Raw genomic sequence first — 16765 nt, forward strand, 5'->3', positions numbered from 1 at the left:
CAGGCTTTATGCACACCGTAGTTTTGGGATAAATGTAACACAGTGCAAAGGTTTTAGGGAAACGTGATGTTGCAAAGTAAGAATGCTTTCAAAGTCATTTAACAAAATGAAAAGTGAGTGAACAGAAGAAAAATTTTAATCAAATCTATATATTCACCTTCAAAACAGCATCAAATCTTCTGGGTGCATTTGCATACAGTCAGGTATTTTGTAGGCGTATAGTTAGGTCTATGATTAAACAATTATACCATGCAGGAGCTATTGATCAGCAATAGTTTAATGTCAACTCACACCATGGCAATACTGAGCACAGGGGTTTCCAGATGTCCTGTCCAAGCTCTTTTGAGGAAGCACAAAGAAAAGGTAAATGTTGAGGACCGTGGACGCAGCTAAGGAAGGTTCCAACAGATGAAAGACACATCATGCTTACTTCCCTTCACAAGATGTCTGCCAGTGCCACCATCTCAGCATTGCCAGAAAACAGTGGGGCCTGGTACACCCATCTAATGTTTGCAGAAGTGGTCTTCATTGAAGATGTGTGGTCAAAAAGCCATAACTGATGTGGCAAGCAACTCAACTATTCATGAAAACACATGAACTGGGGTGCAGAAAAATGGCAGCAGATGCTTTGGACTGATTTGTCAAAATTTGAAATATTTGGCTGACTGTAGGCAGCTTGCTCGCCGAAGGGCTGGAGAGCAGTATTGAGTGTTCACAGGCATCAGTGAAGCATGGTGGAGGTCCCTTGCAAGATTGGAGCTGCATTTCTGCAAATGGACTTAAGGATTTGGTCAGAATAAACACAAAATGTTTCCTCAATGCTGAGAAGTACAGGCAGATACTTATCAATCATACAATACCATAAGGGTGGCTGATTGGCCCCAAATTTATTCTGCAGCATAACAACAACCCCAAGCATACAGCCAAAGTCATTAAGGACTATCTTTAGAGGAAAGAAGAACACAGAGTCCTGGAAGTGATGGTATGGCCCCAAAGAGCCCTGATCTCATCATTGAGTTTGTCTAGGATTGCATGAAGAGCAACTAAGACTGCCTAAATCTTCAGAAGTTCTCGAAGATATTTGGAATAACCTACCTGCAAGTTTATTAAAAAAAACTGTTTGCAAGTGTACCTAGTAGAATTGATGCTGATTTGAAGGAAAAAGGTGGTTCCACTCACTTTACATTTTGTTAAATGATAAAAATAAGCTATTAACATCTACTTTTCATGCCTGCCTAAAACTTTTTTCATAGTACTGTATATTTGTGGGGTACGTGGTAGGCCATTTCTTTCCAATCATTGCGTCATCAGACTGGGTAGGTGCCCGACGTACAAGAATATTTTCTACTTTGTGGAAACCCTAGCATCTACATTAAATGTTATTCACATAATGATCATGCGCTGATTCACCACACGGATAATAGGGTAGAAGGCTGCCAAGTTTAGTTGGCAGCTTAGTCTCATCCTTAACTGCATATGAACTAAACTTTCCTGTATCTAAGCCAGAAAAACAAATGACTGGAATAAGCACAGGAGCGACAGGGATTGCCTTAAGAAACCACTTAGAAAAGCGAATATGCCAAAAATCACACACACACAGTGCTTTTGATAAACTGTTTTCAGAAGATTAAATAATAATAATAATAATAATAAAAAATAGGCGCACTGGTGTACACAGAGGGGAAACAAATTATAAAAAGATGCTACATGGATCATCTGATGGATCAGAAAGCACTGGTTCAGTGGGCTTTGCTCTTGGTAGTTTGGCCTATGTGCGGCGTGGGGTCAATGCTTGGCTAGGTATCCAATAAGTTTTCCTCCAGTCAATTGTGCATGCATTATAAAGTTTTTTTTCCTGGTATGTACTGTACAGGAATTGCAGTATTGTGAAATTATAGTAGCTATAAAACACGGAAATGCCTGTAAATAGGTTCCGAAAATTGGATGGTTTATTTTGGGCCAGGAAAGGATTGACTGCGTACTAGGTTTTCAATGGCACAGTAAAGAAGTAAATAAAACCTTGCCCTGAATGTTCCGTTAGATCTAGTTAAATGCAAAATCTGGCTTAAACATGGCTCCCGTTGGCTTTAAGATAACTGACAGTTCTGCTTCACATAACTGAACAATGTTTTAGACATTTAAAATTACAGAGCACAGTTGTCCCCTTTTCAGATCTATTTTTAATTTCTACTGTGAATAAGAACTGCGTTTTGGATCTTTAAAATTTTACATTCCGACTGGCACTTTTCATATAGACCGGCCTTGCTTCCTTTCAACAGACGGTAATTTGGTTTAGCTAAGATACCATGCATTACAAATCTCAGATATTAATATACCAACTTTGTTTAAATAAATTTACAAAATATATCAAAACTAATTTGTTGTGTTTACAGTTGTAGTGGCAAAGGGTTAAATACAGTTATATAAGACCTTTCTTCTGGGATACAGAAAATTCCCTCATTAATTGGTTTACAATTATCTTCCTAATTTGTTTAAACAGAAAAAAAAAAAAACTGAGAATGTGACAAGCCTCTCAGCACAATAGCGCTCCGTTTTTATTTTGAAATAAATTTCGATGCTTGAATTTTGCGTAAGTAATATAAGAAAAAAATTACTGCAATGGTCAGATCATTTTGTGTTTTTCCAAATCAAGTTTTTTTTCCCCACTATAATAGGAGTTCATCTGGGGTATACCTTTTTATCTGAAAGTAAAAAATCAATATTCAAGTCATTAGAAAACCCCTTTATAAACCTACAAACAGCGGGTGAAAACAAAGCAAAATACTATGAAAAATGATCCCTCTCCTATCTAAGGTTACAATATGGTGTTTTATGATAAAATTCCCAGGGCTAGTAAACAATATCAGGAACATGCTTTACTGCTATCTGATCAGCTTACTGAAATCAGAAGATAGCTGGGAAAATAAAATAAAGTATTTAGAGCAATCCCTAAACCATCAATGATATCTTTCTACAAAGATCCTAATCTGCCCAAGTTGACCATAGCAGTCACAATAAAGCAGTCTTTACGGTCATCATATGCCCAGCCCCTGCCGTGTAAACACACAGAAATAGGTTAAATCCAAGTCGTTATCAAATGATTCATAGTAAAATAGTGCATGTAAGAGAAATAAAACACGCAGAACCAAATAGAAATGTGTTTTTTTAACACTTAAAACAGCAAGAACACACATCTATGAGAACATACCTAACTAAGCTTCAAAAGCAAACATGATTTATATCAACAGAAACAATGGGAATAAAACTGAATAAAAAGTGACAGATTCAGCTAGAACTAATGAATATTTCAAACTGACAGATACCAATGACATCTCCTATCCCAGACGTGAACACTTATTTAAAGGAAAAATGATGAGTCAGGAGGAGACAATAACAAAACAATACTAAATTTATGATGCAAGACATCTACCCCATGACTTTCTTCTTGATTAATGCAATGCATTTTTCCTTTGGCTCTCCCCACTAAAATTCAGAATAATCTACTAACTATGTGTGTTGTGTAATCACATGTTATGCATAGCAACACTTTTATGAAGTCCAGACCTTTCCTGTAGAGACGAAAATAACCCTTAGAGCGTCTAGCGGGAGAAATCTTTAAAGGAAATATCAAAAACGTCATCAACATACACGATGCTTATTAATGTTTCTAATAACATTTTGTAAATATTTGTAATTAAGTACACTTCTAGCAATATGAAGAGGGTCAGAGATTACACAAAGTCAAACTTATCACATAGAGGTACTGGAATCACACACCCTTTTCTTACTACAACATGCGGCAAAGATACCATAGCAAGTGACAAAAGCCTGCAAGTCTACCCCACCCAGAATCAGCCCTGTGAGCTTCACGTAAAAATTTATTTTTCTTTGTTCACAAGAATAGGTATTCCGTACTAGAGACAGAATGTGACATGATGCATGGCTGTTCAAACCCACATCCTATCAGAGACACCGCTCTATCTGCTTTTGGCTACAATCAAACTCCCTCAAAGAGCCCCCAGGCAACAAAAGTGCTCTAGGTAACATTGTCCCCCCTGTTATTATACTACTACAAGAACCTTCTGGCAAGAAAGTCATAATGGGATGCGGAATACAAATATCCCTTATACACACTTCAGTAATTTAGTTCTAGCCTGATATGATACACAATGTGGCCCTCAACAGTGTGACCCTAGCAGAGTGCTAGAGTATGTGGTCCCCAACAATGTGACCTTAGCAGAATGCTAGCGTATGTGGTCCCCAACAGCGGGATCTTAGCAGAGTGCTAGAGTATGTGGCCCTCAACAGTGTGACCCTAGCAGAGTGCTAGAGTATGTGGCCCTCAACAGTGTGACCCTAGCAGAGTGCTAAGTGGGCCACCATAACTCAGAGCCCTGAAGCAGCGGCCCACTTTGCCATCATTAATCCACCAGAGGCTATAACTCCAACCTTCAGTAGTCTCTGAACATCCTGACATGCCTGATGGTGAGAACATCATTCAGTTTTACATTAGATGGTTTGAATTTTCCCCACAAACCATAACCATCACTTGCTAAATCCTATGGAATATTAGAAGATTATTTTGTTCTTACAAACTACGATGCCTTGTTTTATTTTTGTATGAATTACAATTCCACAAAGAACATATTTAAATAAAATAAAAAACTATTAAAGAAAAGGAGAAGCAGATGCTGCTGTGTTTTGCAATTCTTTTAACTCGAATTACGTTTGATTTGTTTTACTGTCGTTCTGAATAGTCCGCAGCCTGTGGATAATTTTGGCAGCATTGCATTTAGAAGGCATTTATGCATTTTGGCTGTTACACAGGGTCTGCAGTGCATCAAAGTTTATTTTGTGTAAGTAACATTACGATGCAGTGACAAAAAACAATAATGGAGGCATTGTACTCCATTACCAGCGCAAAATACCATATTTTACTTGATTTTTTTTCTAAAGTGAATTAAACAGTAGGGGCACTGCTTATTGGATGGTTTTTATTCTAGTCACACACACACACACACACACACACTGATAAGGTCGGGAAGTTCCAGCAGTCCGTTTCCTGCGCTGAGTTACCATACATAATATTGCTATTTAGTTTTATTCTAGTAGTAGTTTTTCCAGTTACATGTAAAGAAAGACATGCAGGAAAATCGGGCCGGGGAGTGTAGAAAATCTCAGGCAGTGAGGAGTAGCCTGTTGGATAAGAGACGTGAGACAGGGAGGGTGGGAGAGAAGGTGGGATATAGGTGAGTGACGAGCAGGAAATAAAGGGCATGGGAAAGTGGTTAAAGTTTAAAGGGGTATATGGTGTGAAACATAGAAATGGAGATCGGACTACAGAGAAGAAGAAAAAAATGGGGGTCCTTAATAAAGTCATTGAAGCATAGAATTTGATGGCAGATAAGAACCATAGGCCCCTTCTGGCCTGCTGTATAAACCTCTAACCTCGGTCATGTCTTATATTCTGGATAGCAGGTTTATCTAAAAACCATAACTGACGTTATCCAAAGCTTCCGGATAATATCTGATCTCACTTTTGAACTTGAGCAGTTTATGGATGGAATAAGGATAATATAACTGGCTAGATTTGTATCATCTTTTGAAAAAGTCTTACAATGGATTTTATCATTTCTAATTAAAAAAAAAAGAAAAATATACATACAAAAAGTCTACGGCTTGTATCCCAAATAGTGCCGATATTAACCCTCGCCATAACATCGGTGGTACGAGGTTCAGAATTCTAATACGGATATTATCTTAATGTAAGCATTATTATGAAACTGGACTTTGGATTTTCTCTCCAAACACAACATATATAATTTATTGCCCTTTACATGTAGATGATTCATGTTCACGTTTTCTAGACAGTCCAGCTGCCCAGGAAAATTATCATGCATGTATGTACAAGTGTGTGTGCATGGTTTTATTTATAACAGATGTACTAAGTGAGTAACAGCTAAAACTATAATAAATGAGAGGCACAAGATGTAGTATAATATATATAATAAAAAAGAAAAACAATATGTAACCAACCTTTAAATAAGTTGTTTCAAATATTTCAGATATTTAATAACACAATAGAGAAACAAAAGTAAAAACAAAAATATTCTTTTTTTTTCCCCCTTACGTATAATAAGTATCGTAGTCAGACATTATGAACGAAGCGCAATAGGTAGGAATTCATCAGGAAACGAGCTTCTTGTTACAAAGCGTTTACAGTCTTAAGTATGTAAATTTTATAATATTATGTGTGAATTATTTTTTGGGGACACAATTAATCAGTTACATTTCTAAGACGTTTTATTTGCCTTTACGTAATGTTTTTGCACATTTTACAAGACCATCAGCCTGTGGCAAATATGATATCACTTGGCTTGACAAAATCATCTCAAAGGGGTTGCGACGCGGGTGTTTCTTTAGGGTATTAATGAGACAAACAGTGAGTGTATATATTACAGATGACCTTTATTCTTCTAAACGAGGGGTTTTACTTACTCCTCGGATAGTTGGCGGGCAGGAGCAGCGGGAAATACTGCTTACACAGGTGCAACGTTACACGTGATGCAACAGGTAGACATACCGCTCTGCGCTGGAGTGCAAAGCCCTACATCCGAGTAACGGTGAAGACTTAAGGACTCTACCTCCGTAAAACAAAAGCCATAAATATCCAGTATGCATTTGAATAATCTACAGAAAACGTAGGAGGCGCTAGGGTATTCTTTCATAATTGTTACGTGTCAAAATATGCCTGAAATAAACCCCATTGGTGCCCTCACCCTTCCAAACACATGCTTTTGTACAAAGCACAAGAAGACACTTCAACAGTTTGGGGCCTAATGGGCTTCCTGAATGTTTGTAGCAAAAAAAGTATTTTATTTTGTTTCTAGTTGTACGTTTTCAGTCTTGGAAGACAGACAGCCGCATCACCAACCTGCATTATGGAATATTTTCTTCCAAAGGTAGGATACATTTTAGATGTGTCAGTACAGATTTTTTAACAGCAAAGTTGACTTTGATCACCCAGTTCCTTTTTGGGGGGGAAATTGACAGATACCAATAATTTAATGATATTATTGCATTTCAGTGCCAGCATCAGCACGGATGGATATCAATGGGGGGTCAAACATACAACATGTTGCATTAATAAATCAAGATCTCTGCACTGGTTAATATTACTGTTCTCATGTCTCATTTACTGAAAACATCACAATTCAATAAAAGCAGGGATCAAACATGGGGGTTAAAAGGGGGGGGGTAGAAATAAAATAATAAGTAGCCAGAGCAACAGGTAACAGAGCCAGATCCTCTAGTAACGATTTCAAGGCAGCTTGGGAAGCAGGGCTTGGCGACTGCAGAAGTTGGCAAATCTTAATGTTTACACCAAAAGTCTGAAAAATATCTGCAATACCCTCCCATTAACCCCATCGCCAAACCATTGGTTGAGCTTGAAAGAATGGCGTGCTAACAGTTAATGAAAACATAGCGCTGGGAAGCGGAGCCCACCCTCTTCAATTAGAGGGGCTGAGAAAGAATTAAGGAGCATCGGGGCGAGGAGTCTCGGCTGCCTTACCTGGGGAGAGCTCCCCCTCGCTGAGGTCCCCGGAGTCCGTGTCCATGGTGGGGGATCCGGCTTCTGCGTGCAGGTCACTCCCCGGAATGCGCCCCGCTCGCTGCCGAGCTCCGCCGCCTCTGGCTCCGGGTAAACTGTGCGGCTCAGCATCTCCCAGCTTCCGAACAGTGCAGGCACAGGGACTAGACACCGGCCAATCAGCAGTTGCGATCACTCCCCATCTACGAGCAGGCGACCAATAGGAAGGCGTTTTTATCCTGGAGGGAGCAGCGAAGCAATGTTTGTCTCTCGCTCCCTGCAGAGTCTGGGTAACAGCTCGCGGTGACTGGGGATGGATTGCATTCCCGCATTCCGCTCGGAGACACTTTATTATTCCACTCAGTGTTTTATTAATTGCTTCTAATGTTACAATGTAAGGGCTGGTGATACCGGGAATGTGTGCTAAACATAAAGCGGTGGACAGGCGAGTTTGCAGGAGAGCTGTGTTTAGCTCCTTCACTTCACTATGCTTTATGAAGGGCAGCCCCAAAGAACTTCTCACACATGAAGGTCTTAAGTGCCCCTGTATAATGTATAGTGACATTTCTCCCAAATCTCCTTATTAGGCATTATGCATTATACAGGGCCAGTTGAGGAAATCTGCCATAATCTTCGTAATGAATAGTGAAGTGAGGGATTAAAAACAGTACTTTCCGTTTAGTGAATAAACCACTCTGTGATCCTTAACTGTTCAAATCCGTCTGTTTCTTTTGCAGATGAAGTAACTTTACAAATGCTTGCTGCGTATTAGTAACAGGAAAAAAAGCTATTATGTGATTGCACTTAGAAACATTTTGTATATATATATATATATCTATATATATATATATATATATATATATAAAATTCAATTTTATAGAAGGAATATATTATATACGGTCTTTTGCTGCGCTCTAGAAATACTATGCTGAAGACATTCTCGGAGAACATGGTAGACTTGGCTTTCTTTTGTTCTAGTCTTACTTTCCATAATGACATTCTAACAGCTATATGAAATAAAGTATACATGTCAACCACCACACCTATGTGAAAGTTGTTTTTTGTTCATTAAATAGAATGGTCTATTGTACGCTTTAAAAATAATTAGCTTTGAAGTTGAAGGGATGGGCTAACAGTAGGATGACTATAGTGCATCTAAAAGGCATTTGGAATCTGTTATAGATTTATCTGGATTCTTGCTGTCAGATCACTGTATACTGGGCAAAGGGCCCTAAGGAGCCCCGGAACCCTCAACTGTACCACATTTATTAATGCATTGTTTTCAATGTAGATCTTGTAACATTGGGAGCTAGTCTGCTTTTTTCAAACATGTGGAAATATGGGTTACGAAGGGGCAGGCTTTTTAACATGGAGGGTACCTTGGAAGATTAACATGATGGGCAGTGATGGCAGCCTGGCCCTTAATTTGATACTGAGACCCAAAGTTTGATTGTGGCCCTGTCTAGCATATCAGTTTTGTTTGTTCCCCTTGAAGGCTGAGCGTCTCATGCTTCCCAGAATTGTGGTCGGTGCTCAAATAGTGGTAGGGCCACAGTGGATACCAGGTCCCTAATCTTCATCTTCTGGGCCTGCACTCCTACAAGGGAATATTTGGCCCCTTCCTTCCCTCCGTGGCTTAGGGTGGGCCAGATCTTCTAGCATTTCCTCAGAGAGGAGGCCCACTGAAGTCTTCAGGAACCAAAAAAGCTACAGCCCACCCCTCTCAACAAAACAAGGTCTTCAAGGACACATCTCCACTGTGGTGTTTTCAGTGAAAAAACCTTATCAAGTAAATCCAAATTCAAAATCCACATGTGCTCAAAACAAACCAAAACATATTTCCTGTTTCTATGGACATTATTTTAACATTTAGGAATGTAGGACACTGTAGGACAAGTTATACCTACGACATTTTGAGGTGCTTAGAATAGAGACATCACTGGAGGAAAGAGGTATAGGGGGATTTGGAGCTCAAATGGGGATTATCCCCATTATCCCCAAAACATATTTCCTGTTTCTATGGACATTATTTTAACATTTAGGAATGTAGGACACTGTAGGACAAGTTATACCTACGACATTTTGAGGTGCTTATAATAGAGACATCACTGGAGGAAAGAGGTATAGGGGGATTTGCGGCTCAAATGGGGATTATCCCTATTTGAGGATCACTCGACAGGTGTGCTGTGATGGTATATTTAAAGCATAAAGTATATTTTAGTTTAGATGTTACTTTTGGACTTTTGAGTTTAACATGTTCTGAAAATGGTAGCACATCTAGAAAAAAACAACATTAATTTGCAATATTCCTTTGCTCCAGTCTTACAGGACTTTTAGAGAACGGTGTAGAGGATGTACCTATAGGATTAAGCAGGAGTGATCGATGTAACAGTATCTTGGTACAGTTTAAGATTTCTACTAATATTTAACAATTACTACTGTGACAAAAATGGACTTGAAACCCCAGTATGCCTGCAGGCCATCAGAACTGGAGTTTGACCTAACAGAAGCGTCTACCATCTGTTCAATTTCAAGACTGGTTCTTTTTCTTATTGTTTCCTACACAAGTCTTTGGGATACACACTGAGATGCAAATTGTCACCCAGCAGTCCCAACTAATACACTACCATTAACGTATGTAGATCTAAATTGTTTGGGGAGGCAACTGGATTAATCCCAGACATGCTGCTGCCTGTTTTATTATTCTGTTCCAAAGCCACATCTTGCATAGTTTAGACTACAAATGAGCAGTTCTGGGGAACATAATGCATTTTAATCCACTGTGTATGTTTTTCATTAGTTTTCTGTGCAAACTGGGATCTAAGCTCCTGTGTACTTATGTTTTCTGCATAAGGCTCAAATGTAAAAATCAACGCTGTCCGAAACATAGAATTACACATACAGCATTGTTCAGGATTGAAGGACCGCATTCAGCCTTGATTGAGGCACCTATAATTGTACATTTTAAAGACGGTCCTTATGAAATAAACATAAAGGAAGACTGCCTTACACAACACAAGACCTCTGTTTTTTCTTAAAAGAAACATAAACCCCACATATACTAAGCAGAATGAAACAACCTTTATAAATGCATGCAAGGCTTGAATAAAGAACCGCTTCTTTCTGTATATCTAGGTTGGTAATAATAAGCCATTATTTAGAATTAGTTATATAAACAATATTCCTCAAATGATTAGCAATGGATTAAAATTATTAATTATGTGTTTTATCAAAGTATATTAATTTGGATTCTTTATTCTGAGCACATATGGAAAATGCCATAAATCCTACATGTTTTATGCAAGGTTGATATATTTTTGGATTATACATTGTCTTTAAAATATGAGGCTAAAGAAGTAGGAGTTCAATCGCCAGATTATGTATTCTCATTTACTATTGTATGATCTTGTAGAATGAAACTACAGTGAAATTATATCGATGTACAAAACACAATGCTCAACCTTCCTGATTGTTGGAATTGATGCACAATGCTTTGCACAGACCGAGAGTTCAATAGACTCATCTGGAAGTAGCACTGCAGTTAGTTTGAGCAGATCATCGACTGGTTTTTGATTGTGGGTTCCCAAGATATCAGGCATCGTGAGAATTACAACACACATATCCGACTCTTTGCTGCGGCTATTTGCTGCGAGAATAAATCAAAGTTCACGTAAAGGTGAAGAAGAATATATTTGTAGTCAGAGGAAAAGTCAGAGGGCATTAAAGGGAAGAGTCAGTACAGTTTGTCTGTAATTGTTGCTCTGCGCTGGTTGGTGAACTGTGACCTCCGTAGACTACACATTTCATCATGCGCATGCAACGGAATGCAACTTCATAATAAAATAATGCAGTAGGATATGTTGCAGATACAGCAGGTGGCTTGATAAGCATGATGGTAGCTGTATTTCATAGCAGCAGAATTGCCCATATTCAGTTTTAAGTGGGTGACGATATGTGAGGGAAATAATAATAGGAGTCGGCCATTTTAAGCATGTTACTCCTATGTAATAATAGACTGTAAGCTCACAAGGGCAGGGCCTTCTTTTCTTTCTGTACTAGTAAGTTTTAATTGTGTCAATCTTACTGTCAATTTTGTATATTGCGAATTTTAACTTGTTTTCTCTATAAATTGTACGCCCTTCCCCACCCCGAACACATTTCCTGACACATGGTGTACTTGACGCCAGTTAGCTTCACTTGCAAATATCGTTAGTGTGTGTGTTTTATTTTTTTACATATCGTATTTGCTCCATTATGTGACTACTCCGATTATAAGATGACCCCCAAACTTTGGATCTTAATGTAAGAAAAAAGAAAAGGCCTGAATATAAGATGACCCTATTGGAACAAAGATCGAAATCACTGTTTTTGCTTACTCTGTTCTCACACACTCACTCTCTCTCACACTCTCTTTGACGCTTTCTCACACTCTATCACGCTTTCTGTGCATGTCTCGCTACCTTCTCCACCCAGCACTCCCGTGTACTTGCACAGAAAGATGGATCCTCCTTTTGGTGGAACGGGGCACAGGCTCTCCCCATGGTGCATGAATCCAAGAGGCCAGAATATCATGAAGGAACCTCTACTTCTTACAAGGGGAAGAGATTTTTTGAGTATGATGAAAGATAACTGGTTGATTCAGTTAGTGGAATATCCTACCAAAAATAATAATTGCTGGACTTGGTGATCACAAACAGTGGAGAAATCCTATCCAACATTCATGTGAGGTGGCATTTAGGGAACAGTGATCACAACCTGATTTCTTTTTAAAAATACAATAAAAGAAAAATGGATCATCTTTAAACCATTGTTGGAAGAAGCAATAGATACATCTATATATTTGAGAGACAAATATAGAAGAAATAGCAGAAAGCCAAAACAGTTTAACAGAGAGTTAAAAACCATAAAATGACAAATCAAAGTCTTTAAAAGTCTTTAAGCAAGAATAATTTCTAAAATACATTTATAATAATTATAATTAAAAAAATATGAGAATTTGTAACAGCAGTCAGGTTACCAAAAAAAAGAGATGGAAAAAATAATTGCAAGAGAAAGCAAAATAAATCCCAAAACATTTTCAAGTTTATAAACAGCAAGAAGATGAAAACGTAGCACAACTGAAAACCAAAGAAGGCGCAGAAGATGAGATGAAAGCAGTGGTGCTCAGCTAATTTTTCTCTTTAGTTTATTTCCAGAGGAATCAAGGTCAGGAATTCCACAAATTAAGGAGACCACACTGTCAACTATCTCATATTCATGGAGGACACAGGCTGACATACAAGACCAATTAAATATTCTGAAGGTGAATAAAGATCGTACTCTTGAAAATGGCAGAAACATTGGGGGATCTCACACATGGTGTCAGCTTGTTCTATTCTTATACTGCTTATTACTTACATTGGTATGTTTGATACTTTTTTTTTATATATTGTACACTGTTTTTTAATGTTACCGCACCTAGTAAAATATATATTTTTATTAGCAATTCTGTTCTTTGTTCCTTTTTTTTTGTTGTTGAAGTGCTAGCCTTATATATTTTTCAGTAAAGCTCCTGGGCCAGAGGACATTCACCCTAGGATCAAACTTTTATATTTATAATGATTCCATTTTGACTAGAAACGTGCCATTGATTGGAAGAATAGCAAATGTTTAGCCTTTGTTCAACAATGGCTCATGCTCAGAGCCACAAAGCTAATAAACCTAACATCCATATTGGGAAAACCGCTTAAAGGGATATTAAGAGATGAAATCCAGGACGTTATTTAAGGTAACAATATTATTACACAGAGCCAGCATGGATCTATGGCTAATACCTCAAGTCAAAATAACTTACTGGCTTTCTATGGGAAGTTTCATTTTAGACCAATGTGATATAGCTAGATTTTGCAAAGGCGTGTGATACCGTGCCACAATAGGTTACTGAGCAAACCATATTGCATTGAAAAAAATAATTGGACGTGGTTAGGTTTTAAGCAGATTCTCTCACGGTTTTTATCCCTTAATTTATCATTCAATAACTTGGAAGAAGATACTGGAAGTAAGATTTTTTGCAGATGACACAAATTCATGTAATAAAGTCTGAGAAGGATGTCATTGCTCTGCAAGGAGATTTAGACAAAAAGGGAGAATGGGCAGTTAATTGGCAGATATGTTAGAACATAGAAAAATGTAAAAATACAAAAAATACAAATTACAATCTAAATGGCTGTGTTTTGGGTAAACCCTTTATGGAAAAGGGATTTGGGTGTTTTTTAAATATATTTTATTTATCTTTTCAGACAGGAGGAACATGTACAGTAAATGAACATGTACATAAAAATCGAAATAAAAACATGTTACTGTTACTTACCTGCCGCCTCTCTGCTGCAACAACAGCCACCACGAAGGAGAGGGAGACCCCCCTCCACCACACGACTACCACCACAGCAACAGCTGCCACGGAGGAGAGGGAGACCCCCCTCCACCACACGACTACGACCACAGCAACAGCGGCCATGGAGGAGAGGGAGACCCCCCTCCACCACACGACTACCACCACAGCAACAGCTGCCACGAAGGAGAGGGAGACCCCCCTCCACCACACGACTACCACCACAGCAACAGCTTCCACGAAGGAGAGGGAGACCCCCTTCACCACAGGACTACCACCATAGCAACAGCTGCCACGGAGGAGAGGGAGACCCCCCCTCCACCGCACGGTGGTTGATGCCAGAGGAGGCCTCTGCAGGCGACCAATAGAGTCGTTCGGACAGCCCTTTAACTCCTGATGGCGAACCTACAGATTTCCACTCCCGTTAACCATTGCAATACTGGGTAGATAAGGTAGACTAGATGGGGAAGGGACCAGGGAGATTAGTAAACAAAGACGAACACGAAGATTCTTCGTGTTGTGTGTCTTCGTTTTGCCGCCGCCATGTTCGTATGTTCGGTATTTGGGCGGAACAACGAAAACGCACCCTTCATGTTCGTTTTCATGTTCGACCGAATACGAATGCACAAGTCTAATATTAACTATACCTGGAAGTTATTCTTTACTTGTATGTTGACTTAACATATAATTTTGTTATAGTTTAAGAACATGATTTTGCCTTTCTATAAGTCATTGGTAAGACTGCAGTGCAGTTTTGGGCACCAGTAAATAAAAAAAGACATACTGGAAATAGAAAGGGTTCAGAGAAGGGCTACACAAATTACAGAAAGGCTGTCCAAATTGAGATTGTCTTATCTGGACAAAAGACGTCTTTATAAGGGTATGGTAAACCTTTACAAGTATGTTCAAGGTCAATATAGAGATCTTTTTGGAGACATTTTTATAAATCATACCTTCTAGGAAACATGTGGGAATCCTTGGATTGGAAGGTTTCATCTTAAACATAGAGAAGGTTTCTTTTCTGTAAATACGGTTAAATTGTGGAATAGAATGTTATATGAAGTTATTTGGCCAATTCGATTAATATATTCCACGTTTGGATGTTTTTCTAGATATGAAATGCATTCAAAGTTATCATGAGTAAAAGTAGACAAGTTAATGTTAATCCAGGGTGAGGCCAACTGCCTTGGAGTCAAGAGGGATTTTTTTCCTTTGAGATGACATTACTGTGTCAGGGCTTCCCCCCCTCTCCTTCTGGGTCAACTAATATGGATTTGTGGAACGGTAACTTGATGGACTTTGTCTTTTATTCAACCCAATTAACTAGGTAACCATGCAACTATATAAAGCTCTATCTGCAGCAGGTGAAAACCATTGTTCAGGTTGTTCTAATAATTATTCAAAAGCAGTGGACTGGTGTGGTGCAAATGACCGATAAACAGTAAACATGTTTAGGAAAATGTAGTATGGGGCTGCATGCTGAAAGGATGTGGGAGAAGCTGCCAGGCACCAACCCACTGGCCATTTGCACGTCAGGCCTGTTCAAGGGATCATTACTTTTTTAATTATATGATCCTTATATGATAAATACCTAAATCATATTTGTTCTACAGTATTCGGGAAAAAGAGATGCAAGTGATTTCTTTTTTGTGAGTCATACTCAAGAAAATACAGTTTGTCTTGATGTTATCACATTTTTGGTCCAATTACTTTTGTTTGTATTTTAATCATGGTTGTATTGAAGTAACTTCATCTTATATCTTTTTGACACTTACTGTACTAAATGTAGCGGCACCTGAATGTTGTAGTCTTTGGTTTTGCATGACTATGCAACCAAACACCATAGGGCTAATGTGACTAAGTTCGCATGTCTGTCAGTAAAAATACCGTAATTATTTCTGACTCTTAGAGGACTATCCTTGTTAATGACAGATATTAACTTCATACTAAACCAAATTAACCTTTGGGCTGTTTACTGTTTGACGACATAGAATGTAGAGATTCAAGTAACTGCGACTGTTTTGTTTTCTAGCTTCTGTCTATAGACTGGCTTACAGCAATGTGTCAAGCAGCTCTCTCTGTGGCTTGCGGGTTCTTTTTTATCAAAAGACTTTTAATTCTTTTTTTTTTTTTACCCATTATGTCCATTTATTACCAGTATCACATGAAAATAAGCTTTCAAAATATTGTGCCGTTTTCTTCTTTTTAATAGTTTATCCAGCTGGACTTTTTTGAGTAATGAAAAGCTATGTAGGAAGGAACAACATATAATTGCCATAAAGAATCAGCTCAGAACCTCAAACAGGTTTTCGTCAATGCTAACCTAGATTTTTGTATGCAGCATTGTATTTTATTCTCAAGTTGAAGAGTAATCTATGTTTATAAGGCAGTGGTAGGGCACATTTCTGTTGTTCAAAAACACATTACTGTGCCTCGTAGAGCTGCACAATACTGTAAAACATTCATACCCGGCAATTATTCTGAGATCCTGAAAAAGAGGAACATCTAGCAGAGAAAAAAAAGAATAAAAAGAGTTAGGTCTATCAGATGAACTGACCCTGCTAAAGAGGGACCATTGGGATGTATCGCTCCACCCTGCATTTCAGGTGTAAAACCGGGACCCCTTCATTAGTGGCATGGCTATATGTTAGCAGGGGTCAGGCTATAGGGAGTGAGTTGGAGCTATAGGCAGGGCCAGGGGCAAGAGGCCCTGGGGCAGGACTAGGAGGTTAACCCTCTCACAAGGTAGTGAAGCCAAACACTGGGCTATGACATCATATCCCAGCACACAACGTCTCTACATG

At 38.6% G+C, this 16765-nt stretch overlaps 1 protein-coding gene across 1 annotated transcript in view; it reads right to left on the reverse strand.

The window, feature by feature from the left end:
- TNFAIP8L3 (TNF alpha induced protein 8 like 3) overlaps window positions 1–7716 on the reverse strand; it is a 24879-nt gene extending 17163 nt beyond the window's left edge. The window contains exon 1 of the mRNA XM_053465199.1: window positions 7574–7716. Within this exon, the coding sequence (XP_053321174.1) occupies window positions 7574–7619 (46 nt within the window). The 5' untranslated portion in view covers window positions 7620–7716. The remainder of the gene's footprint in view (window positions 1–7573) is intronic.
- Window positions 7717–16765: the final 9049 nt, after the last annotated feature.

The sequence above is a fragment of the Spea bombifrons genome, chromosome 4 (genome assembly GCF_027358695.1).
Source record: "Spea bombifrons isolate aSpeBom1 chromosome 4, aSpeBom1.2.pri, whole genome shotgun sequence".
NCBI classification, from domain to species: Eukaryota; Metazoa; Chordata; class Amphibia; order Anura; family Pelobatidae; genus Spea; species Spea bombifrons.